Source organism: Clavelina lepadiformis, chromosome 1 (assembly GCF_947623445.1).
Source record: "Clavelina lepadiformis chromosome 1, kaClaLepa1.1, whole genome shotgun sequence".
Lineage (NCBI taxonomy): Eukaryota > Metazoa > Chordata > Ascidiacea > Aplousobranchia > Clavelinidae > Clavelina > Clavelina lepadiformis.
The window spans coordinates 18,579,263-18,607,195 of NC_135240.1; the positions used below are offsets into that span (position 1 = coordinate 18,579,263).

Consider the following 27,933-nt stretch of genomic DNA (forward strand, 5'->3'; position numbering starts at 1 on the left):
AAAAAAGTTTGTTGTTATGAAAGACGATGCATAATATCAGAATACAGGGCAGTATAACGTTGCGCTGTATAGACCAAAGTAATTACAAGTAAAATTGTTTTATTTGATATAACATAGGTATATTTACTTTAAACATAACACACGTAAGCTATGAAAAATTTTAGCTGCTATTTGCCTTTGCTTTAGACCGAAGGGCAATCTTCACATCGGAAGATGTCTCAGTATTCTTGTCATGCTAATGTTGTTTTAAACTGTAACCGGAGCAATAAGCTGGAAGACGAGCATTTGTTGAAGTTGGAAAAGTTTCTACAAACAACAAGTAGCAAATTGGACGACACGATCTTGTTGTTAGAGTGGGAAAAGAGGATAAACCAGACATCACACTCTATTATTGAAAAATGGAATCTTTTCGGTTTTGCTATTCAGCTGCTACAACGGTGGGGAAAACATCGCTTGATGTTGGCATTTTCTATTCGCCAAACTGAATTGGCGTTTGAATTGAAAAACGAATGCAAGCATGCTCATAACTTGAAGCTCATTGAAATAATAGCAGATTCTTTTTTAAATTTATCCAAGTAAGTTACTTCATTCCATAAAATTTTTTTGATAAAATAAAAACCTATAGATATATGCCTAGCCTATGGTAACGTAGACTTAAGCCTAATCCACGTAAAGGTTATGTTTACAGTTTCAAGCATTAACTAGGTATAAAGAGCAAAGATTGCTATAAACGCCAACAAAGTTTGCTTTGCGCATCCAATTTTTTATGTTTTTTTGTTGTTTTAATATTTGAGTAAAGTAAATAATTGAAAAATGCGATATGATAAACAATCAAGTTGGGGCCTTACAGCAGCTCTATGAATGGGTGTTTTAAGTTAGTATATTCTCTTCGAATGTAATAATAAAATAGGCCAAGTAGATTTGATACTGTATGTTTGGCTAGCCTTAAACTAGCGTGCAGTTTTTTTACCGTATGGTATCATGAAACTTGTTGAGTATTGAGGAAAGTCACTGGCTGTCGACTTAAGTTTGTTCTTGTATTTTTTGGATGTTAACAATTTTATACAATTAATCTTCTGCTGGTGCTAGCGCAAAGAAACCGTGTGATGCAAAACAACATGTCTTATAAGTATAATAACGAATTCGTTTTATTCATAGGATGAAGCCTAAACATAATAGCCTACTACTCATCATCGTCGTATGGTCTTCACACATTCACCATCATATTGTCCATCCAGTTTTTGAAGTTTTGGCCGCATTGATTGACGGTGTTGTAGCCTCCAGTCAACTTTGTATTGGGGCATTTTATCACGAGGTGGTCGGTATCGTGGGGGCTTCGTTACATGCTGGGCATGTTGAGGAGTCGATTAAGCCCCATCGATATAAGTTTGAAGCTGTTCTTGCCTGTATTGATCGTATTCTGTTTGCCGTGGACCACATTTTTCGTGTGGTTGTTGGGAAACCGGGTAGTGCTTTTGTGGGGTCGGTTATCAAATCTGCTCCAAGAGGTTTGTGTTTTTGCCAGTAGGTTTTCCAGGCTGTGTACACATCGAAGTTACTGTTGTATGAGTTATAGAAAGGTTTGCGGCTATTTAATCGTTTTGTGGTGGGTGCATTTTGAGTGACTTGACTGAGTGGAATGTCGTCGGGCAAGTCGTCAATTTGGCCGTGAATCCGTTGGGTGGTTTCCTGTCTTCGGAGGTGTGGTGGAGCTACTACTACTGCATATAGGCTACTGTATATTCATACAAAAACTAGGAATAAACATTTTAAAGTTTAGCCTAAGCAGCATATTCATCTTATTTAGTAGATTGTTTTTTATCATGATGACTCGCAAGCCGGCAAGACGTGAATACTATTTTTTTAGTCAAACACCATTTTCCTGATCGATCGTTTGTCCCGTTATCTGCTGCATATCTTATAAATTCATTAGGTCTTTACATCATAATTTTAATAAGAAATGGCACGAAATATAACTTGTATCGCGGGTTTGTAGCCAATATTTTCAGATGTTACCGAAATGTTTTTTTTTTGGGTGAATCGCTTGACCCGTAGGGGCATCAATTAATAGGTCGATGCGTCTTGTAGATCTATACTTGCGTAGCGTTAGCCGCGTTGCAATTTACTTTTATATTCCTTATAAACCGTTGATCGTATTATTTGATATAACCTTGAGTCGTTGTATCACCAGTTACACATGTTTGTGGCGTCATACTAGTCTTGTATTGAACAAGATTGTCAGGACGAGGAATGGATTATTATTGAATTGATGGATCAGTTAATCGATTGAACTGTAATCCAATTGAGTTTTTAACTTGATTAGTATCCAATCATATGTCCACCTCAGTTCTCAGCTATAGGCTATGGTGTAAAATTTGTCAGACAAAAACGTTTGCAGGCTGCTTTTAAATAATTTTTGCTCACTTTGCCGTCCATAAAAATTCTGTCGTCATCACCACAATTTTTTCAGGACAGTCAATGAAAAAATTAAATTGCTTTATGCATAAAAGCGACTTCCTATACATGCTATACTGATGTGAAATTTAAGCCCATCCAGAATATTTTAGCTCCCACTAATGACCTTGTGACAACGGAACCATAACCACGTGGCTCTATGATACGTCATAAGGCTACGTTTGAAAAATATTGACACAACTCAAGAAGATTCTTTGATCAGCAATCAGAAATGTCGGTAGTTTTGTCAGCGGTTACGCAAAACAACGATTCTCTTTTATGGAAGAAACAATTTTTCGCAGTAAGTCATGAGCCATCATTTGCATTATTTCATTCTGAATTTTTGCCGTGCACCATTTAAATTGGTCTATCTATTTATGTAACCAGCCAAACTTTGCCATGCCAGGAATTTTACCGTGTCAACTGTCGATTCTAAAGCTAGTCGATTTTATTAATTTGAAGGAACTTTTAGATAAAAGCATATCAGCATTATATTTTTCGCAGTCGATAACTTTTACTTAGATGCGAACTTTATGAGTGACGCTGATTTCGTGCTTCCTGGTTGAATTCTTCCCCGTGTTCCAATGCGAGAATCCTGTTGGTTTATGTTCACACATGCTTATTTGCAAATTTTGCAATACGCTATGTTACGAGATCTATCGAATGTCAACCATGGCCTGCCTTCCTCCCATGAACTTTGATATCTTCGTCCTCTCAGATCTTTAGTTGGCAATGTTATGACGCTTTAATGTAGATCTAATTTAATTTCAATTAAACCTTAACTAACTAAAATGTTTATGTGTGTTTATATGAAAAAACAAACAATTTATTGAAACAACTATATATAAGTAGTAATATTCTGAATATGTTGGTAACATTTTATTTTTTAGTTTTTATTATACTTTTACCTATCGTGCTTAAATAAAATTGTAATAAATGGGCACATATAAAACTTATCTATATCAATCGTTTAGCGTCAATTTCACCATTTTTTCATAGATCAAATTTTCTGCTGTCAGAGTACAAACGAAGTCTTAATTACGCAGGAAAATGTTTAAGACAAGCTGAAGAAATAGAAACCACAACAGGCAATGCTTTAATTCTCAAAGCTCATGGTTATTTCTACAAAGGCAAATCAAATTTCCATTTGAGTAAATTTAAAGAAGCAATTCAAGATTTTGAGGTTGCTCTAAGAATTTCACTCAAAGAAAGCGATAAAGCTTTGGAATGCCTTACTTGTTGCGCTATGAGTGAATTTTACCTGCTCCTAAAGGACTATGAGAAGGTATGACACAGAGCATATATCATGAACATATTTATAGTGAAATTATGTTAAGCATCGTGAATGAGGGCAATGGTACTGTAAGGTGCAACTTTGACTAATTTGCCTGACGACTATGACGTATACTGTCCAACATGGTTTTTTCAGTTGATTAAAAAGTTGCAAAAAATTTTGACGTAATAATCTTTCAATAGTCAAACCTGATACGAGTATACGATTCTTTAACCTGCTTGATCCCAATTCCCAATTTTTATTAAACCATTTAACAGCTAATGCCCCATTTGCTTTCAGCTGTCTACAGAATTATAACTGTATTTTAATTATTATATTATAATACAAACGAATTAATTATTATTTTGCTAAAAATATGTATGGGTTAGGCCTTATCCTACCAACATAGGTGTTGCAGGTTGACAAAGCTTTCTTTAACGTCACTAAATCTGATAATATTAGGTTCTACAGCGCTTTCCCGGTTTCCCGTATGGCATATTCCCCTAATGGTCACTTAACCCTGTCCCAAAACAGTAAAAATGTATCAAAAAAATGAATGTATACAATACATATGAAATAAACTGCAACATAAAAAAATCCCGAATAACAAAATTCCTTATGGATACAGGCTTGTAGTAATAAGGTAATAACCTCAGTAATAATTAACCCCAGGTACTTTGCTTTTCAGTAGCTCGGGATTTTGCAGATTTGTTTTAGGTCTTCACGAAATTTTTTGTATTCAGGATTAAATACAGTCGAGATTTTGTTCAAACAAGGTTGAAGTTGGTAGGGCTAATATTTGCTGGGATTATGTAGCACAGGAAGTGGTTTCAGGAGAGTTGTGGTCTTTCTTTATTTCACCCTACCATCTGGAAAACAGTCATATCTTGAAGGACCCATAAGGGACTGCACTGCAGGACTCATATTGGGCGGTCATCGACATCACAAAACACAATTGCCCAACAGAAATATTTCGTGCACAAAGCACTAGACAAGTTATGACCTCAATACACAGTATTACTTCATAATGACATTTCTGAGGTTATGTCAACATCATTGGGTCTATTATATAACTTTGATAGATGTACTGTAATATCGAATGAAATGTTTTGCAGTTTTCATACAGTTATCCTCCCTGCAAAGACATAAACTTTGGCGTGCATAGAGGCTTAAGTTATTTGTTTATTACAATTGGCGCTCAAACAACCTAGTTATACTTGTTTCCTGATTATAAGTCGGCGTGAACATAAAAACTTTGGCAAATACATTGATGAATCTCGTGCATGCATGTACCACACTTTCCAGTACTATAGCGTAACGTAAATAACAGGATTTCAAATGTGGAAAGCTTTTTGAAATGTTTTGTTTTAGAATCTTACTCTTTTCTTTTAATAGCCAGCAGTAGTTCTTAATTTTCCATAAACTAAAGTGAATGATATCTCAAAATTTGATTGTGAAACAGACGGCCGGGGGACCATAGTCAATACATATGCTGTAATGTAACTATGGTGAAACTAAATAACAGCAGTTATTGGCGTACTTCGATTTCTAGAATGGTGTCGACCGCACTAGCATATTTGAGCAGAAGTTTATAGTCTGACTACTAGTAATATCTTTGAATACGAATTCATACTACTAACTCGACTATGTAGTTTCACTACCAAAGTTCATGCTACTGGTGGGAACAGGGCTTACTGCTCCAGGACCGGTTTTAGGCCAATTTCAGCAATTTTTTATAATTGGACCGCGCGCCAAAAGTGGCTCCACGCACTCACTCAAGCAAAAAAGAAACGACCCTAACTTGCCTCTTTTTATCAAAAAACTTGATAGATCTGTGCAAATCACATGATAATCGAGTGTAACGGCGTAACAAATTTGTTATATATGGTGTTCCAAAGTTGTAGGCCATAAGTAGGGTACTTTCTTGCCTGGCTTGTTTAAATAGCTAGAGTCAAACTGGGGTCCGCGGTCCTTTTGGGGTCCGTGAGACAATTTTCTGGGACCGCGAAGCACCTTCCAAAAAAACGGCACTACTTGCCATGAAGCCCAAAGCTCGAAACCGGTTGAATGTGATTCACGATATTAGGGTTGCGTTGTCCAAAACGGAACCAAACATAGCCCAACTGGTTGCAAAGAAGCAGGTACACCCGTCACATTGATACCGTAAAAACCAACGTATTGTTTTGTGTTTATTTGTGTTGATTTTTTAAGAGACCGTGAGGCATTTAAAAAATTGCAAGGAGACCGTTGCGTAGGCCTACTTTCTTTTAAAAACGTTTGGGAACCACTGAGCTAGACTGACCGCCAGCCGCTTGTTGGCACCTTTCCTCTTTTAAAAAGATTCTTTTTAGATTTATTGTAGTATGCCCAGCCAAAGCTACTCCACATAGAGCACGTTGCATGTTCATCCGCAGTGTTCCAAAGCGTCTTTGCTACCTCCCGTTGATAAAAGTATTATCGTTGTCAATTCTCCTCACTAAAGCGCCAATCTTTAATAACAGGTCACGCAATGTACCTTCGTATATGGCGAAATAGCCACTTACAAAAATTTAATACCCACCAATAAACCTTGAAACATGACCTTAACGTGTTTTTTTCCAATGCTTATTGTTATTGTTAAGTGCTATCCCAAAGTAGGCTATATCGTTGTGTAGTTGAAGTTATTTACACATCGCATATTCAAATCATCCTAGTCCTAGTCTATTCATCGCATATTAAGTCAAACTGGGAATAGGGACGTCACAAGAGCATGTGATTCAAAATTTGAGATGTCTCCATAGTGCAGGGGTGTCCAACCTTTTTGGCCAAAGGGCCACATGCGATTTACAAATGATTGCGCGGGCCGCTTGAGTGTTTACTGCCAATTTCTAATTAAAACCCTCACACCGAAATTCCAATCTTAGAAATATTATTACTTAGAAGTATTATTGTCTTTTACAATTATAAGAATAATAAACATACTAAGACATAGTAAATTCAACAAAGATTTTACTACACGTTTGACATTTGAATGTGAAGTTTGGCAATATTCGGTGAGATGGACGATGTAGCATCGCGAAGCGAGTTTTCCACATGACTGTCAGAAATTAGTAAACAAACAATAAATGCCAATTTATCGGAATGCAAGTTTGCTATAAATTACGTAGGCGATTCAGTTGATAATATAAGTCATTTCGACAAATACCGCACGGGCCACTCAGAACCTTCCCGCGGGCCACGGGTTGGAAAACCCTGCCATAGTGCTTGCTTGCTGATTTTGCTTTGCCGGCCGGAGCAAGGCTCCTATATGTTCAATTTCCTCGCTTGTTGCCGCAGTTAAACAGAAAGCAATTTCACGGTTGGAAAGGGGAATGTCTAGCCTTGTTATAAGTGTTTTAATTGTCGAAATCGACCCATCATACGTCGAGTAATAGCAAAAAGTTCAACAAACTTCAGGCCGGTTTTCGTGCTGGACCCGCAAGCGTACGTGTGCTTTGTTTTCCTCATTTTCTCTCGATGACGGCGGGAGAGAAGGGACTTGAGGCCAATTTTTCGCTCCTGGCGAGGTTCGCGGGGGGTTAATCGAAAATCGAAGGGCGTTTCCGGTTAGCAGTTGCACCTTCTGTGAAAATTTGGCGTCTCTAGACCCGATCGTTTAAAAGCCTTTTCGGTTTGTGACTCACACACTGACTGAGTAAATCACAGATATACTGTATATATGTATAGATAAATCAAAGATATATATAAAGAAGTGAGCAGGTTTTGGTTTTATTACGTTAATACAATTGCTTACAACGTGGAAAAGTAAGTTCAAGACATGCCACTTAGTTTATTATGTTACTTTAAGACACATAGGTTTAAATTAAATGATCTTTTAACACAGACGGATCAGCGGGTCAGTCGTCATAGCAGTGACTAAACAAAGCGATGTTATTTCGCTTTTTTCGTTTATGTAATGGCATAAAGATTAAATGCTATAGCAAATCAACATGTTAAGTGCTTACACAGAAACACACTTGTATTCCAACACGTGAATCGCTTTCTGGCCGAGAAAAGTAGCTTTATGAAGTTTACCGTACGTTTAAATATGAAAATTCGTTTTAAGGCATTTATAAGCAGTTTTTGGGGCGTGTAACCTCCACACTTGAGCGACCTGAACGCATGAAGCTACTTGTAGTATTTTAGACAAAAACGCTCCTAGACATTCACCTAACTACTGAATCCACGTTCAATAACAAAATTTTAATGACAATATGGCTTCATCACATCAATCACATCAATCACGGTTTTCTAAAAATACACATGAAGCTTATAACAGCAAACTATATGGTACACATAACATAAACGCAATTAAACAAGGCACAAGGCCTATGCTACTCACCGACTAATTTCGACACAAGTCGACTAAATAAACTGTCTGCATTAGGCAAATTACAAGAAGAAAATGGCATAGTACGTCCGAACAAGCAAGCTCTGAAGCTTGCGAAAGCGTGCGTTGAATAAATAACAGTAAGACGCAATGGCCTGTAGAATGCTACCTTGTATTCCTACCTACCTTGATAACTATATTGAAGTTAACATGGTTTTGCCCACCACAAACATGGAAATTGCATGTTGCATGTCTTTTAAAGCTGCACGTGTCTATTGTTAATGTGTTTAATGTTATATTGCGTTTAATCTCGGAATGGATTATAAGTTGATTGTGAATGAATTGACAATGAATTTGATGTGTTATGGAGTATTTGCTACAATATATTTTAGTTTTCTGCAGCTAGTTTTAATATAGATTAATTACCCTCCGTTTTTGAAATGCTGATCTTTTCTTAAATTAGGCAGCCTTTTTTTCGGTGAAAGGTTTAGAAGTTTTGCAACAACATGGTAAGGACTGGAATACGAAATATCGAAGTACTGTACAAATTACTCTTGCAGAAACATATCGAAAAATAGGCAAAGTAAAGGATGCAATGGAGGCCTGTGAAGTATGTACATTTGACTTCTTATGACACAGCATTTATTAATGGCCATAGAAACTAATGCGCAGCATAACATTTAACAACATGCCTATACTAATAGTTCAAATATTTAGTTGTGGCGGCATATAAATCGTTAGGAAATTAATAAGTAAAGATAGTTACCGTCTATATCTTAAATCATCATCAATTCTCTTGCAAACTTGTTTTGCAGGATGCTATGGAGTTGGCCTTGGAAGACCAAGATCGTCAATCTCAAGCCTATTGTATGCTTTGCTTTGCTAACATACACAGAATTAAGAAAGATCATGTACGCTCACTACCTAGATATAATTTGGCTGGAGGTTTAATGGTAGAGGTTGGAGATTATTATGGACAATCATTAGTAGCAATAGGAAGAGCAAAACTTTTTTTCAAAGGAAAGGAATATGGCAAGGTATGTTTGTAATCACAAAAGAATAATTGAAATTTTACATAATTTGTTTAATAGTATGGCTGTTAATGTGATGCTTAAAACTCAGAAAGAATGGTAACCAAAATTTAGCGCCATCACGCACTTTAATTGATTACGCTGGTATTCTGTTCATTTTCTGTGTTTGTTGCGGATCATGCAAATAATCTCGAAACAATAATAAAATATCTTGGCCCACAGCGCATTTCAAAACTAAAGTCTAAAGTGTCCTCACGTCTAAACACAAATTCGGGTTAGTAAATAACTCTCCTGAGAATATAGCGCTTTCATCACAAACTGCTTCATTTTTCTCATCCGCTTTGCTATGTAGCAAAGTGCAATTCTGATAAAAAAGCAATAGTATTTAAAGATGCAGTTTTGGAATATCAAACACATACCAGTCTGTTAAAAACAACATCTACCTACATTTTACACAGTTTGAGCAATTTTGTTTTAGAACGTATATAGTGAAAACAAGTTGTACGTGACAAGGAAAAAGAAACAGAAAGCGATTCCAAAACGTTGCAAAATGTTAAATTAAAAATATATTTGGTCTGAGTCAGAATCTGGCCAACGAAACAAAGATACTATTTGTACCTCCGTGGAAAAGGGTAATTTTGCTAAAGAGTAGCCTGGTGCGGGCTCAGAGATGGAAAGACTCGAGCCAATGACTTAACTGGAGTCTGACTCAAGTCAGGTTTTCGGAAAAAACTTGACTTGTGTTTTAATGCTTATGAGACTCGAATTGACTCGTGTTAACTTGAAATTTTTAGTTAACTTGAATCGAGTCACAAGACAAATTATTTCAAAATGTTATAGAATCAGTTTTAATATTTGTGGAAGAAGTTTTTCAAAATCTGCAATGTAATAGGCCTACACTATATTGAATGTGCCAAAGCGTCAGAAATGGAAAAATTCAGATTTTATGCTTATATTTAGATTAAGAGTAGGCTATTCAGAAAGCCATTTATTATTTATTGATCTAAAATAAAATTTAAATCGTAAATAGTGCTTTGGCATTTGTTAAGACTTGGACTTGACTTGATAGACGTTACTGACTCGACTTGCCTTGAAAATATGACCAAATGACTCGACTTGACTTCACTTGTGTCACGACCATTAAGACTTTTTTCATCACTTTGCTGACCGTAATAACAGTGAGTTACAGCAACTTGATCTGCAAAGGTCATTGTAGCAAAAGCAACCACTGGAAAGCCTAAAGAATATTACTGAAACAAACTCTGAACTATGCTAATTTTTATTTAACATTGCAAATTATTTAAATAGCTTTGGATATCATTCCTGGTAGGGGAGAATGCCGTAATAAACGTTTGATTTTATTAAACAATGTAAAATAGCTATGTTCTTGATAGGTAGCCTACTGATTCGTCTTGCCAGTATCTTCAAATAAGCAGGGTTTTTGGGAACGCTACTTTGATCTCTTTAATATGCCATCTTGCAACTTTTTAGGTTGTTAAAAGTCAGATTTATTTACATTCAACCATATAGTCCAGTGTTACATTTATTTAAGTTTATCCGGTATTAATCTGAAGAACTGCTTTTGACTTATGAGGCTATCTTAACCTAGTTTATCTCTTGAATTAATTATCTGACTCTATTGTTGCGTGCTGTTAGAATACTCTAACGTTAACTAACCATTTTTCGGCCGAAAGGTTTTAATATTACAACAGAAATAGCTTACAAGAAAAGGTTTTTATTATAGGTGCTGTACACTTTCTCGATATTACGAATAACCAAGAACATAAGTAATACTATTGAGTTGCAATCACCATGGCTAGCGTAGACAACTCATCTGTTGATTTTGATGATTCACTCAGTTAAGGCTCTCTATCTCTCTCTCTCTCTCTTTGTTCGCTGGTAGAAGTGCGAGTTTGTAAAACGTGAAAGCGATGGGAGTTAAAATGTCCAACAAGAAAAACGCAGCAATTCATAGCAGGTGCAGCAAGCGAAACAATGTTTTGACAACGTGAGATACATATAGCTAAAGCTTAGACATAGATAAATCATTATAATCAGTGATAAGGTGAAGATGCGGACATTTCCAATAAAGATTTCTTATCAGCATTCAGCATAGATGCTGGAAAACAACCTGTGAACGTATTAAAAGGAGTGTTCGCGAAGTTATTCAGCGCAAGTTTCCAAATATCAATCGACAGTTGAAGTGTTTATGAAATAACAATTTCATAAACTTCAATCAATAACTAGAAAACACTTTTACAAGAAATAATGTAATGGTATTAAAAAATATCACCCAGGCCGCTACAAATCAACTTCAGTGAAACAATGGTCACATAAAACCGATTTGTGATAAGTCTGGTATAACCAGCAATAAAGTTGTCTGTGTCAAAATAATGTCAAATAAAAATTTAGTTGAATATTTTTTTTTTGTAACAAAGGTTGGATGTTGTTTTGTTTGATCATCCCAACAACTATTGCATTTATTTTGCAAATTCATTTATTATATTGTGAATAGATAATATAATTATTATCTGTTTATTATCTTATATAGGCTATTGCTGAATATGAACGTGCACGACAGTTGGCTGAGGTTATTGACTGCAAGGTGCGTGTATTTAAGTAAGAATTTGTTTTACATACCTTTAATTGGGACTTTACAAGTTATGATTATTAATTATTGCAGTGTAAAATGACTCTTTATTTTCACCCAGAGAGGTTTGTGAACTTGGTCTTTGACCCATCCTTTCTACTAAGCTTATGTCCAGTTGGAAAGTAATTGGTCCCTGTAAAAACACTCTTTAGGCTATGTATTTTACAAGTTAGACCATACCTGCCGTATCTGACATGTGTTGGTATTAACCTTGCAAACTGTCTTCTTTAATATAAATTTTGAATACATCTACTTTGAATTCTTGAGCAATTCCATGAAAAACAAACAAGGTTAATTCAAGCATAGTTATTCAGCTTTTAACATTTTTCTATATTATAACAGGCAATCACCATGCGAATTTTTGGAGAAATGGCTATATTGCATCAAAGAATGTCAAATGCAACATCCGCGAAAGAGAGCATGTTGCAATATCACTATATTCAGGATATGATTGGTCTGTGGTGTACATTATGTAATCAACCAATAGGAGAGAAGCAAGACCAGTTGGAAATTTTATCATGTTTTCATGTATTCCATTTGATGTAAGTATGGTTACTTGCTTTCAATGTTTAGCATATAGAATGCGAAATATATTGTTCAACTACTTTATGGATGCCTTGCCGTGGCAGAGGAGCTACAGTGCCTCGATGAACTTTCGAGCTATACTGTTGGAAGCTTTGTTTCCAAACAGATACCCATACCAGGTCAGGTCGAAAGTAATAGGTCAGGCAAAAAGCGGCCCAAAACAAACATGATTACGAACAAGAATGTCAGTCGTAACTAGGGATGTGCCGCGAGGAAGATTATTCGGGTTCGTGCGAACCAGAATATCATGAAGGTCGACACGAACGAATCCCGAATCTATTCGTATTAGAACCAAACAATAAAATTTCATCCAAAAGTTGTCAAGTCTTGCTTGTAACATGATGTAATGGATAAACAAATCGCTTTCTTTCGAAATCTAGTGTTTAAAAAACGATCGAAAAAGCAAAATCGTTAAGAATACGACCTTCTTTGTAAGTACTGCTAACTTTAGTTTAGCTTTTTCGAGAAACTAGATCATCATTTTTAACAAAAGTCAGTAAATTTATAAGTAATATTGTATTCGGGTTCACCATTGTTGGTATTCGTGTTCGCCCGAATCTTCCATAAAGGCGATATTCGGGCGAATCTATTCGGGTTTGGGTTCGTATCGGCCCATCCCTAGTCGTAACCGATCGTTCGTTGCGCAGGTTAACAAGAAATACGTTCGAGTTCTAGGTAGAAGGGCATGTTCGAAATGTAAGCGACATTCCCCCCCATAAGTCACCAGGAAAGGGAAACCCGCCAATACGTTCTCCACGTGTTTGGCGAAGCGACTGGGGACAGCGCAGAGTACTTGTACTCTTGGAGATTCTACGCTTATTCGCTCACGAATCTGTCTTGGCTAACAGGTGGAAACTGGAATGTCCTTTCTCTGTCAGCAAAGGAGCAGGAACTAGTTGACGCAACCAAACGGTATTGCTTAGATATGTTAGGGGTTTCTTCAACAAAGCGCTGTGGCTCCGGAACTGATCAGCTGGCTGATGGGTGGAAACTCTTCTGCTGTTGGGTCAATCCATCAGTTTCTGACCAGATTGAGTGATGAATGGATTACTAGTAGATTCAGTAGATTAATGGACGTTCGAATTAAACGGGGAACCGAGCTCTCAACCGCTCACAACCCGATTGTATGCAACCTGCATCTCTTGAAACCTCTGGCACTTCCAATATCTTATAGAACCAACTGAACTTCTAGAAACAAGTGGGAAGCCTTAAAAAACAAGGATATACGAAAAATTTTACTGACAACGTGTCAACAAAGTTCAAAAAACTTTCAGAATGCACAGAGGACATAGAGGTGTAATGGGCGCTGTTTAAATCCGCGGTCCTAGCATCTGCTACCAGTAGCCTACTTGAGGGTGGAAAAGGCTCGGTGTGACGAGGAATAGCGACAAAAGAACCGCATGGTGGAACCACAGGTTTAAAGAAGCTCTCCGAGCAAAGAAGGCGAAATGCTGCAGCACAGGTAGTAAAATGATCCAAAGAGTAGGAATTTGGAGGAAAATTGGAGTGTGACTATAAATACTATACAGCTAATAAACTATTCTACCAAACCATCCGCAGACTGCGTAACATAAGATCATCAGCTGTAAAGTCGGTTAAAAATCAATAAAGTGGCCTCTTAACCAAAGAGGATATCCTTGGCAGATGGAGAAAATACTTTAAAGATCTATTGAACCTTTTCGCAGAAACACCAACGGAAACACAAACGATATGCTTCAGATAAGAAAATAATCCCACTGAGGCCGTAGTTACCCTAACTTTAAGATCTCTGAAAGCTAGTAAGGCAGCTGGGTGTGATTAAATTCTACCTGAAATGTTGAAGGCCATGGACCGAGGAGGAATCCTCAGGTAAAACGCCAAGAGATTGGCAAGTAGGTGTTATCATCTAAATACACAAGGAGGGTGACAAAAAGGAGTGTCCTAAATATCGGGGCATTTCTTTGTTTAATCTACCAGGTAACGTTTATGCCAACTGTCCTGAAAAACGATGCGGTGAAATCGAGTCAAAACTTGGGCAATTATTTTTTCCATGGCGGCGTATGAGAAACAAAAATATTGTGTAGGGCCGGACCTAAAGGCTGAACTCAATTCTGCATAATATTATTATTAATATTGTTTATAAAAAGCAGTAAATAGCATTGTTGTGACAAGCTGGTCAAAGTAGGCTATATATATGTGATATAATTAAGCAATGAAATAATAAAGCTGCCTGTCATTTGTTCAGTGTTGCAGTGTCTACCAAACACTCTTTCACAAACTCTCCCTCCGAGAATGGCTTACTGTTTTTAGCGAGTTTGTGGGATATCACAAAGCTGGTCTTGGTTGCTGCATCTCTGGATATGTGTAAAGCTTAGTGCTTTTGCAGCTTAGCAAGCAAATCTTCCGACGTCCGCTCCCTTTCAGCATCAGTCAAGTTTTTGTATTTCTTCGCATGTTTCGTCTCGTAATGCCGACTCAAATTATTGTCCTTAAGGACGGCGATTTGCTCGCCGCAAACTAAACACATGGCTTTACCTTCGACTGCAGTAAACAAATACTTAGCAGTCCATTTTTTGTTGAAAACCCTGCATTCGGCGTACACCTTTCTTTTTTTTACCGTGAGCGGACATTTTTAGTGCCAAAGTCGTCTTGAGACCTGCTCAGCTGGCAACCATCTAATCATGTCTTGGAAAATGTCTTGGTAATTGGCGATTGTTTCTGAGGCTTGGTATTGGATCATTATGCACGTGAATAAAAAACAAGTTCTAAATAAAAGCAATGCAGCTTTAGTTCATGCATAATGTATAGTTAGAAAATATATTTAATTTTGTCATTTCCAATTACCGCAACTTTTCAAGGGCTGGACAGAGTCAACCAAAGATCCGCGTGTGGCCGCGGGCCGTACAATGCCCAGGTCTGCTCTAGAGAGTATTGCAAGAGTACGGTATTGGTGTCAACCTACTAGCAGCCATTAAACCGAAGTAGGCTACAATTGACCTAAAGTTTTTGTCTGTTTGAACAATGTTAAGTCAAAATTGTTCTCTGTGGATGTTGGACTCCGTCAGGAATGTGTGCTGTCCCTTCTCCTTTTCAAAGTTTACATGAACTGGATAGACAGGCACAGTCTTAGCGAAGAGTGTATCATGGATAGACGCAGTAGGATCATTCATTTGCTGTTTGGAGATGACATAGTTCTTTTGGCTTCCTCGAACCTGATCTTTAACATGCACTCCGGCCTCGACTCAGAAAACCATCCCCACATTGTGTAGCCTCATTGTTGCGGCGATTACGTCTACCAAGTAATCGTGTTAAGGTTGATTATGAAACGTTTTATCATATTTGTAATCGACCTTTCTAGATTATTTTTACAAATAAATGGAATAATCACACCAAAACCCGGGCATTGTAATGGATTTTTCTTAGATCTTGGTTATTTACTCGAATAAACCGTGCGTTTTGGACAAATAAATCGATTACTTTTCACACTCCCTCCAGGGCTTGAATGATTAGTGATTACTTCTGGAAAAATAATCAAATAAAGCGGTATTTTCAAATTCAAGACACCCAATAAAGTTTTATATTAGCTTCGAAATAACATGAAATATATTAACTAAGCGTTAAGTACGATAAGTTTTTCATACATCACACCTCGGAAACTCTGCGCAACTTTTAAAAAATATTGTGAATAGCCTAAACGTCTGTAAACTGTATCTCTTCCAACAGCTTTACTGTGATAATGCTAGATTGACCGTGCAGTCCAATCTAGTTTGAGAAATAACCATTTATTTTTGGCCGTGAAAAACTGCCAGTTAACGTTTAAATTAAATTATACGAGATAAAAGTTAATTGTTGATTTAACAGCAAATTTATTAGGCTACAAATAAATATATTATGTTTCACTTTGGTAACTTACAAGTAGAATAATGAACTGGTTACTGCGAATCCTAAATTTATTCCAACAAAATTCTATTACCAGTAAAATGCATATGATTGACAGTTGATTACGAGTGACGATTATCTCAACCATGGCTTTATGTCAAATGTTTTGAAAAACGATGTGTAAAATAATTGAGCTGTTGCTTCACGATTCTCCTGGGAAGATAAAGTGACTTTTAAAAAGAGAGTAGAAGATCTATCTTTTCAAAGTTTAGTACAAAAGACAAAATATTTATGAATTATAGCAATTTCTCCTGCTTCGCATGCTCAAAACGTTTTATTTTGAATCCCTCGCAACTCTCAAGAATGCAACAAGTAGTGATGGACATATAGTGGTAGACCCGATGTCTTACCAAGTTATTCGGTAACTTTTTCACTGTGTAAGATCTAAGTTTATGTTTTTCTTATTTAGATAGGTTTCTATCTATACAACAGTCAACATCTTACATATCGCTTGTCCTATTTGTCTGCGCGTTTTACGCAATTGGATTAGTTGAAAAATAAAAATTTCAATCTTTGAATATGGGAAGGTTTAATTTATTATAGTGCACCTTTTTTGTTTTGCAGATGTGTTGCCGACAAAGTTATTTCAATGAAAAATAAATTACAAGACGAGTGGATTTGTCCAAAGTGCAACTGTGCTAATTGTCATAATTAGCCCTTTTTCCTACGGATTTTTCTGCGTAGATCTTATGATATTATAATGTTATTAGTGTTTTATTTCGTGTATTTAACAGCAAACGCTGTACTATATTTTGGCTGTGTCTAGTATGCGCGACACATTAATTATTACTTCCGATTTACATCATACGTTACCACAGCGTTCAATGCGCCTTCTAAATTGTTCAGTCTAGCATTGGCAGTCATATTGAATGTATCTCTATGCAGTGCTCTGAAAGAAAAAACCGTTTCGTTGTGAATCAATGATAAAATTATATTCAAGAACATTGACAGTTTGGTTATTGTACTGTGATGCCCAACTAGTCTATCAGCGTTTAATGAACACGCATATGAATAGAATCAGACTAACGAACAATCGATCAAGCAAAAAGTAATTACAAGTATAGCAGTCTAGTAAGAACACTGTCAGTTTGTACACAACAAAATAATGCCACCTAAATGAATAAATTGTGGGGTCTGAGGTTTCTGGAGTAGGCTATGTGAACATTATTAAGACTGAAAAATACATTTGTTTGGTGACTCATTATTTTTATAGGCCTACTATAGGCTATGAAAAACGCTGTATTAAACGTTGCGCATGTATTCAACACGATCGAACGGATCATAAATGCTGAAATAAAAAACTCCTACTGGTATTTGCATGACGTGATGAGCGATTCCATATCCTTTGTTTTAGGGTAGCCTAGTTTGAAACTACGTTCTACAGTCACGATGACTCTCATTAAAAAATGCATCTGTAGTCCATCACAACAGATTAGGCTACCACTGTAGAAGGTTAAGCGGAATGCACACATCAGACTTGTAAGTCGGGCCGAGCTTTTCGGGTCGGTTTTTGAAAAAAAAATTGGCCAGAACTTTACTCAAAATTCTCCACAGCCATGACAGCTTTGCGTCGTAGTTTCGCTTTCTTTACAGGAATGAGAATGCGCGCAGAGCGCTAAAAAACTCCCGCAGAGCGCAACTTAGAAAAGGAAGAGTGTCAAAAAATGACTTAGGTTCATTTAGCAAAATTAACTTTCGGGCCTAATACGGGCATGAAATAAATTAGTTACGTTTACATGGCCGGATTAATATTTTGATGGACCTGGGGCTATTATGGTAGTTAAGGCCTGTAATTCATTCCGTTCATTGTTCCAACCACAATTAAAACGAAATAGCAAAAGTTATACCCGAAGTATTTATTTATTAAACACGCATTCAGATGACATGTTTTCTGGTTTTGGTTAAAGAAAAGCTGTTAATAGCATCATCGGTGTCTATTTTTTTCCAAAATTTCGTTTTCAATGCAGTGTAGAGCAAACGATTGCAACCTTTTCTGGCCCATAGACGAACGCAGTTGATTTTTTACTCTTTTAAGCAATGAACGAACGCTCGCCCAAACAATTGGAAATCAACAGACAAAGATACAATTTTAACACAACAGCGTTAGGAAATGCATACATGAACTCATTTTCATTGATAATAATGTTAGAATCGGTCAAAACCAAACAAAACAAGTTCGACGAAAACTAAATACAAATAGGAAAATAATAACAACCTACAGTACAGATTTGTTCGCAGTGAGAAACGAATAATGTATTATGACATAAGCCAAAAACAGCATAATAATAAAGCTACATAGTAGCTTTCACGAACTCAAATGGAAATTGGCGGTAAGGAGGCGCTGTATTTATGCCTCTGGAAGAATCCACAGCGAAACAAGTAAATTATATAAGCACCGTTGTTAAATATTATAGTGCAATTACTTCTTCACGCACGTACAACTTGGTTTGAAATTAAATATCAATCTTGATGACATTGCGACATACCAACGGTACACTAAATAAACACTATTTCAGTTTATGCGAACAGTATTAAAATGAACTGGATTCTGAAAAACCAAAAAAAATATTTTGAAAAAATTCTCTTTCATACTAGGCAAACAACTTAAGGCAACCAGTATCCGAAGATAAAAGGATCTGATGTTTCATCGGAAGTGTGGCAAATGCACTAAGGCTTCCTTTAAGTGCGTCATTGTGTAACTTTGTAACTATCGTTGAGTTATTCCAATCCTTGTTCATATCTGTAAAAGCAAGGCTGACGTCAATACGCTCGATCCAAGATATGTAAAATTGCAAGCTTGCAATCTCCCCACAGTAATTATTTCATCAGAATCATCATAGAATGTGGAAAAACCCAATGAAAAACAATCAACTAATTAATGTATAACTATAATATTAATAATAAATATCGAGACTCTGGAATGTGAAAGTCCAAATCGGCCCGGGGGTGACTAGCGCGCCCGTCAAGCATTTCAGCTACAGGAATATTATGGAAATATCCTGGGAAAACACAGCATAAGCAGGCTCGTGAAAGCTGCGCTGCTGGGAAACGCGCACATCATCCGAAAAACGTCAGACCTTCCAGGAAACTTGTAATTCTCGGTAACTAGGCCGAAAACAAAACCGACAAAAATAAATAAAACGGTCGTGAAGAAGAAAAACATATTATAATCTGGTGAGAATAGGTAACCAAGAAGCTATACTGGAGCAAAAAAAAAAAAAACGTTGCCGGTTTCACATTAAAAACGCCTGATGTTGTAAAACCCCTATCACAGTGGTTGATGACGTTACTGATTTTGATAAAATCTGATTCAAAAAGTCATGGGAAAATAACAATCCTCATGTTGAGGCTGAAATTTTCCAAAGAGTCCTAATTCTAGTAGCATATTTCGAATTCATGTTTGCCTACAAATTAGCCAACTAACAGCTGACTACTTAGGTTGAGTGCCGCTGAAAAATGTTATAAGGTAAGAAAGAAAAAGGTCATTTTGCTGTTATTCTCGTTATCGGAATGCATGCCACACTTAAATCCGGAACAATACTGTATCTTCAACGGCAGTGGTTCCCTAACTTTTCGGCCGCGGAACTCTACTGGGTTTTTTGGAACTACTACGGAACGCTTACCTGCATTTTGAAACAGACCAGAAAATTATGCAGCTGTCGTACGAAAATTAGAGCAGCAGATTGAATAGAGAGCAAAAATTCAAATGCAAATTTTTACAAGTGTTTCCGGTATTTCACCAATGTGTGCGCGTAAAAGTGACAACACGTTAATATTGTTGTGTCGTTATGTAATGCTTCATCACAATGTGTTTTACATAGTAATATATTTTTCGAGTCTGTCTTCAAAACACACTGTGACTTTTTATTTAAAGTGTAAACATAAAAATGAATTTCTTAGTGTAGCTTAAGCAATTGTTCTCCATTGAAGATGGCATTGAAAATGATTTAAGAGAATGGATCTGAGAACAAAGAAATAATGTCGTGCAACGAAAACTAAAAACAAATCATTATTTTGTTTCTTCTTTATCAAATGGATTTCTAGTTAACTTCAAAACTAAAAATTCAAACTATGTAACTAGGTGTTGGATACAAATGATCATCAAAATCAAAATGAGTCAGTGTAACTCATGGAGTAACTTTTTAAAGTTTAAATTGTCCGTTTACTGAAAAAAAGTATGCTCAACGTATCTGTGTAGCTTTTGTGAATTGATCTTCTTTCATTTCTTCAAAAAGGGGGGGTAACCTTAAAATTGGAAGAAATTTCTTCTACAAAATAGACATTTCCAAAGCTTTTCTATTGACGCTGTTTAAAAGCTTTGAACAATTTTTTATAAGTTGCCATAACTAATTTCACAATGCATGTTTTAATGCCACTCTTATCATAACGCTTCGGTTATTAAATGATGAACAGGCTGAATGATTAACGCATAATTAATTATCACAAACTTAAATAGACCTTTTGCACGCTAAACGGTTGAATTAAGATGTCCGTCACATGACACTTTTTGAAGACAATCGGCTGTTTCGCCTATCTATTACAATGCAGACTTCTTTTTGTTAGCTTTTCCAATGTTGAGAAACAGTAAATTTTCGAAGTTATTTCGGAAAGATACTGCGTGGCCCGAAAGGTTATAATCTGTAATAACGAGCAAGAAAGCATGCGTTTCTCCCAGTGAGCATGAGCTGTCCCGATTGTAGCCTACTCCTAAACATGTCTAACCTTAAAACTCAACTTGTATTGTTGATCTTGTCTCCCTGAACAACAACTACGCACCATATATATATATATATATATATATATAGCGAGAAAATACCACGCATGGCAGTAATCAACGCAAACACGATTTAAAGAATAATGTCCAAAGAAGACAGAATCATCGCATGGTGGCACCGTGGCCGCCACACCATTCCGGTGAATACTGGCGTACTTGGTGCAATGGTCGTGTGCTTGCAGTGTTGTTAGTCGCCGCCTCCAGCATTTGACACCGTTGTTTTAATTCTTTCACTTCGTCTTGAAGCACCTTAACTCTTTCATCTTGCTGTCGTAATTCTTGCAATTCCGCTGCTTGCTTGTTGATTACGCTGTGCAAACGATCCAGCTGTGCAGTTAAAGTAGTCCATTTTTTCTCTTAAGAGATCTGTGCTCACGTAGCTATGACAAGTGGGCGGCATCTTCGACAGAAAGTTCGTTCCAGAAACCGTTGTTCACTGGGCTTAAGCTTAACCAATGCGGCGCTCAGAAAGTTACGACTCATCTCTCTCTTTCCAGTAAGCACGAGCTGTCCCGAGCGTAGCCTACTTCCAAACAATTTCAACTCTAAAACCCAACTTGTATTGTTGATCTCGTCTCGATGAACAACAACTACGCATGGCAGTGATCAACGGAGACACGATTTGAAGAATAAGGTACAAAAGAAGACAGAATCACCGTGTGGTGGCACCGTGGCTGCCACAATACCGCACATAGAATTTCTCCACAAAAATTCTAACCTAAAGAAACATTCGTATTGTCTAGATCACCATCTACTGGTAGTCCGGTATGTACGGTACCGTACCTTTGTAAGTTAATTTCAACCTTTAAATAAGCCTATTTGAATATAACTTTCTTTTGTACATTTCTGACTAGGTTATCCTCATTCAGCAATTTTTAACTTCGTCCAATAATACGGCAAAATAATTACACGGTCCATATGTTTGTTGTAGACTTATGAGCTGCCCCTGCAGAGGTCTACACTCTACAACTTGACTTTTGAATGGTGTTCCACTCAGAACTTGCCCGGCGTTTGTGAAAATGCATATATGAGTTGGCAATATATAATTTTTGTTAATAATAGTGACGCAGAGGTCTATAAAGCAACGAAAATAGTGTCTGTAAAAATTTCACGTGCATTTTCTGTGACGAAGCTCATCTGCTATTTGGACAACGCATTTTTACGCATGCGCACAACGAATTGTGCAAAAGGTCTATTGGCTATGCTGGTTATGTCGCTTATAGTTGTTTGCAGTGCACGCGTTAAACCCATTCTTTAAAATTAGATTATATTTTAAGAATTTCACAGTTTAAGATCAAGAACTGATTAGACAGATGACCGCATTAAAAAGTGTATTATAATGAGTAATGACACAGTACTGGTCGTTGCAAAGAGTAGCACAATGTCGTTCGGCCAGCACCATTCGGGCAAACCATATACAGATTGCGATATAAAAGATCATCTGCTAATAACCAACATAATTGCCTCCTAAGTACTGATCAAGGAGAAAGATATCCTTGGCAGGTAGTGAGAATCTTTTAAAAATCTGCTGAATATTGTTGCAGAAACATAAATTGACACACAGCTAAAGGTGTTTTGCGGAAGAAAGTAATCTCATTGAGGCTAATGTTACCTAATTTGTCAAAACTCCGAAAGTTGGTAAGGCGACTGCACTGGTCATGATGAAATTTGACCTGAAATAATGAAGGCCGTTTATTGAGGAGGTACTCTCTGGCTGACTCATGTGTGAAAAAAAGTTTAGGTTGGCAAATGAGTGTTATCAATTCAGCGGCCAAAAAATGACATGTGTTGGAATGGATGACATGGAATGTGTTCTAATTACCGGTTATATCTCTGCTTAGTCTAACATGTTTTCTAATGCAAATTTTTACACATTTTTGATAATACGCAAAAAACAGCTGCTTTGTTAACATTGAAAAAACAAAACGATTTAGTTCTTCGAGATAAGCTGCAGGAAGTACTGCAGTGGTATATTGTTGTTACAAGCTAACTTGTAGTCATTAAATCACTGTACTAATTCAATTGCTCAAAAGTTTGTGTCTGTTTGAACAGTGTAAAATGAAAACTATTCACTGTGGATGTTGGACTATGCCAGGGGTGTGCGCAGTCACCTATCCTATCAATTATAGTTTACATAAACAAAAACAGGCATGATGAAGAGCGTTCCATGGTTGGAAGCAGTAGGGTCAGTCAGTCATCTGTTGACTGCACATTTAAGTCTCCTTGCTTCTTTCAAACCTGATATTTAACATACATCTGATGGTTTGGCAACTGTTGTGATGACCCTGGGATGAAAACAAGAGTAAAGAAAGCCAAGGAACTCTGACTCCATAAAAAACCTTACTCAGAAGTTCAAGCACCTTGTAATGCAGTTTCAGAGTGATAGAATGCAGAACATGGGCTCATGATTTAATGCTGCAACAAGGTTAAATGTGTACCATTAAAATTCATAAATATCTAAATGTTGAGCTCCTACTTTTCTTTGAACTGAGAGATCCCAACCACAATAGTATGGTCATGACACCAAAAAGCACCAAATAAAACGACTTGCAAAACAAATCATTGATATGTAACAAACGAACATTGATATGTGACAAGCAAGAAAAAATTACAAATATGTAGGTCCGTGTAGCATTTGTCATACTCTGAATTAGCTGGTGTTTTGTTAGAGTAGGACATTGATGTTTTTGGATTAAGAGGTACAATGCATGCAAAGAAATCAGATCCAAGCAATTGTATGTTGCATAGTGGGGATTCCATATTTTTGGGGGTTTGGATAACCGAGGTCTGACTCTATATCACTGATCTGACTTGGTCATGACTAACCATCCCATTAACGGAATTGGCAAAATTGCTAACTACTTAGAGATCTTTTAGAGATGCTTCCTCCATGACCCTCTTTGGAGGACACAGATGATTTTAAACAGAAAGAGAGAGAGAGAGATAATTGTGAAAATGAAAGATGTTAATTTTATGTGCATGAAGATTTAAATCTGCCAAATTAACATATCATAGAAAGCAACGCAAAACATACAGAAAAAACTTATCTGCGACCTTCCTGAGTGTATACAGTTGAATTTAAGAAGAAAGATATTAAAAATTTCTCAATAAAGGTACAGCGATTTATACAAGAAAATTGGCATACCAGTAGTTCACCACACGCACTAACTGGACAATTGGATTTTCACAAACATTGAAAGCAAAAAAATCCAATTTCACAAGTTAGTTACCAGTCGTTATCATAACAATGTGATGTAAATCGTTTTTAGCTCCCAGATAGGCTTCAGACAAATTGTTCTTGGTACTGTTAGTTTAATAACACACTTTATATATCAAGTGGGCATATGGCCAATTCAATAATGTCACTAAGATAAAACTTTGTATGACTAAGTAACAGTTTACATAACGATGATATCTTAGCTTTACCTCCACAAAAACCTTCAGCAGGCAAAGAATGGACTGAAATTCGGCCTGAACTTGATCCTGAAATCATTTCGCTATTGTAACTCATAACAGTATGTACCACATCGGGCACAGCATTGTAAATCAATAGTGGCACTGTTGACTGGTTGTTCCAATACTAAAAAATAAATCAAATAATACTGTAAAATTCCGAAATACATGTAGTTCACTTCAACATATATACCAAGAACTCTTAAATTTGCACAGAAACTATAGAAAAATAATTGAAGGATAGTTTCAACCTAATAGCAGTCTGATATCTTAAAAATATGAGTGAAGTTTAGTAACAAAAATAATACTCGACTGTGAATTAATACTGCAATTAAACATGGTCACTCCATTTTGAACCTTTTCCAAGCAAAAGCAGCCAATGTTTTGGGCGGCTAATTTTATCCCTATTGTCAATTTAGTACTAATCAAGAAAAACAATCCACTTTTGATTGGATTTAAAATAGGAATATAATAAACATTAAGCAATATTCATGATTTGTTAAGTATTCAAGTTCTTTGCCTCTTTTGCACAGAAATGATTTTGATTCTTTCTCTCAAGATTAACTTACTTACTTACATACTTCTCTTGCAATTGTTACGATATTCTAATAGCATGGTCAAAATCTTCTGTGGTAGTTTACATCAACAAAAATCGATAGTATACAGTCACATACCCTAAGGGCAATTACTTAGTCACAGTCAGTCTACAGGAAGCTATTTTTAGTTACCCCACTGTACAGAAAATTTATGTGATAATATGTAAGCAACGTGTGCATGTATATATATGTAAGCAACACTATTTATGACAATGTCACATGCAAAGCGTTAAACTGAATAATACAAGGATAGGTTTGGTTCAATGCACATATGGTGTCGGTATGAGTTAGTTTGTTGTTGTCTTGGTGTTTGAAATTTTTTTTCAAAATTTGCTGTTAAGTTTCAGTGATTAGTTTAAGAAGCCCAGTGCACTTAGCCTGTTTCAAATAATAATGTAAATAGGTGGTTCCACTTTAGATCTTGTTGCAAGCCAATCTTGTCAGTAGATTAATGTCACATTTTAGAGGTAACTGCTTGTTGATTTAATGTACTTTGCATTGAAAAGCCTATCTTTTGACACTGAGTATTAGCCACTAAACAACAAGTCATTGTTCTTATCGAAAATCACTACAAAATTACAACAAATCAGGTGTCTAGATGGGAAGTTTGTACCAATGTGCTTGTGTGAAAAAGCTGCCATCGTTGTTTTTGCTTTTTTTCAGTATTGGATTTGACAAAGGCTATGGTAAATAAACTTTTGTATGGCAAATCCAATACAACTAATTTTTCCAACATTAAATATGGTTGTTGAACAAATGTGCAAATCTCATTTTTATCGCTAGAAATTTTGTTTCAGAAGCTGACAAAGTAACTTTTGTATCGTAGTTTTCCTTGCCTTCTTCTAAACCAAAAGTGCATATTTTTTAAACAGTCCAGCGGTGGAAGATGTATGTTCCTCAACTTTTTTGTTGATCGAATGTACCAAGCTGTTGCTGTTTCCAAAGAAAGACAAGAATGAACCATGAATGTATGTACATGATGAAATTTATGAATGGCTGGAAAGAAGTTTTCACAATTGCTGAGGTAGTGCATATTTTATCTTTTCTGGACAGAAAACTCACGTCATCATGTAACCATATGACTCTTCATTTGTTGGTGTTTAGCAGGTGTTTAACTTCCTGGTGGACCTGTCTACGTGACAGTTAATTTGTTCGTACATGCCCTCAATTTGTAACCCTGATTAAGCCCGGGAAATCTCCGTAGTCATACCAAATTTTGACAAAATGTACTTCAGTATATGTTATAAATTCTTAATAAAATTAAACTCTTAACTCGTATTACAACTAAATAAAGAGCTAAGTATGTTATTACCATAAGTGTCTGATCAGCTGATGAAGTCACAAAACTGCTACCAGTTATGCTATGTGAGGCAACTACATCGCTTTCATGACCTTGCCACATCTGAAGCATCAACCCCATACGCAAATCAACCAAAGAAATTAAACCAGAAGTAAACCCAACTGCAGCCCAGCTATTGTTTGAACAAAGACACCTATTGAATAAATACAAGCAATTATTCAAGACAAATAAACAGTTGTAAAATATGCTTTGTAACAGTAATACAGAATTCTACGGGAAAGCCCATTGCCAAGTGATGCTTGCCTTTTACATTGTTGAGATTTTGACAAAAAATATTTCATGACTACCCAAGGCGAAATAACATGGATAAATAAAATATTAAAGGCAAAAAGGTGGTTGGGAGGTGGCTGTTTAATTACCTTAGGAAAGTGATAGTCTTAACGTGATACTTATAAATTCTTAGCCTACATGATGCTTTTCCTGTTTAAACCTTATTTGGTTTTTCTTCTCTTTTTATGCAAACATAATGTTGTCTATCAACGATTAAGGCCTTTATATAGTGATTACCTGGTTACTTGAATAGTTACCTGATCGTTCCAGAAGAAGGTCCAACTGTTGGTTTATATTCCTGAGCTACACAATCACTTCTTATATCAATTACTTTAAGCATAGAATCTATTGTGGCCGTCAATACTATATGTGGCATCGAAGAACTGGCTTCCATAGCGGTCACATTAGCTTTTAATTCTGTACTTCCATATTTGCTTTCCTGCATAGAAATAAACTCGAAAATTAGGTAAATAGATCATATACAGCAGTGGTTCCCAAACTATGGTACGCGTACCACTAGTGGTACACGAAGGTCTTCCAGGTGGTACGCGAGCAACTTATCAAGTTCACACCAAACGATCACAAAAGATCTTTTATTGTCGTCGGCATTATTTTAATTCACATAAATTAGGTAGAGCGTGAAATTTCATGCTTTATTCCCTACTGAATACTAATTCCTTAGGGTATTGATGCATTGGATTGTAAAACAGGGTTTCTTTGTAACGAAACAGAACGTCATTAATTACTACGTAACAAATCCTTGAAGTCAGTTTTTGTAATACCTTAGTTATGCTGTAGCACTGTAGCGAGGGCGGTAAAAGTTCGACTAATTTTTGTTTAATATTCACGAGCCTTTAGTAAACATTTTGCCTATCATTTTTTATTTTTGAATTCTGGAGTTTTGTCGGACCACCTACAATGTAGGTGGTACGAGAACGCTGCATGAACCAAAAAAATGGTACGTGAGTAGATAAAGTTTGGGAACCACTGATATACAGGGTAATTGTATTCAATAGCCGTGATATTATGTTCGTTATCTTACATTAGCTGCAGAACTGGGCAACTGCACTTGTAAAAAGAGTTTCACTCATGCTTATGTTTTTCTATAATGAAAAGAGTGCGCTCGTTTTTTCGTTCACGCTCCCGTTCTTTTTGGCAATTAAAGATGTTTTTACTCCGGGAACATTTTAGGACACCAATTGAATTCGTATGTTGCAAACA

The 27,933-nt window shown here is 36.4% G+C and overlaps 2 protein-coding genes across 5 annotated transcripts in view; one reads left to right on the top strand and one right to left on the bottom strand.

Annotated features, from left to right (window-relative positions):
* The first annotated feature begins 122 nt into the window (after positions 1-122).
* On the top strand, positions 123-17,556 carry LOC143465570 (43 kDa receptor-associated protein of the synapse-like). Its single transcript, XM_076963942.1, has 7 exons — positions 123-575; positions 3,454-3,739; positions 8,539-8,685; positions 8,891-9,112; positions 11,658-11,711; positions 12,099-12,298; positions 16,824-17,556. The coding sequence occupies exons 1-7, from the start codon at positions 214-216 to the stop codon at positions 16,912-16,914; spliced, it is 1,362 nt and encodes a 453-aa protein (XP_076820057.1). The 5' UTR covers positions 123-213; the 3' UTR covers positions 16,915-17,556.
* A 690-nt stretch (positions 17,557-18,246) lies between these two features.
* LOC143465550 (WD repeat-containing protein 81-like) overlaps positions 18,247-27,933 on the bottom strand; it is a 75,097-nt gene continuing 65,410 nt past the window's right edge. For 3 of the 4 annotated variants that reach the window (XM_076963914.1, XM_076963905.1, XM_076963932.1), the window contains 4 exons: positions 26,970-27,151; positions 26,395-26,575; positions 24,460-24,613; positions 18,247-18,999 (listed from right to left, as the gene is read on the bottom strand). In XM_076963914.1, coding sequence (XP_076820029.1) covers positions 18,851-18,999; positions 24,460-24,613; positions 26,395-26,575; positions 26,970-27,151 — 666 coding nt within the window. In that variant the 3' untranslated portion in view covers positions 18,247-18,850. Of the gene's footprint in view, positions 19,000-24,459; positions 24,614-26,394; positions 26,576-26,969; positions 27,152-27,933 lie in introns of those variants that run through there. The other variant, XM_076963923.1, reaches the window with a different exon arrangement.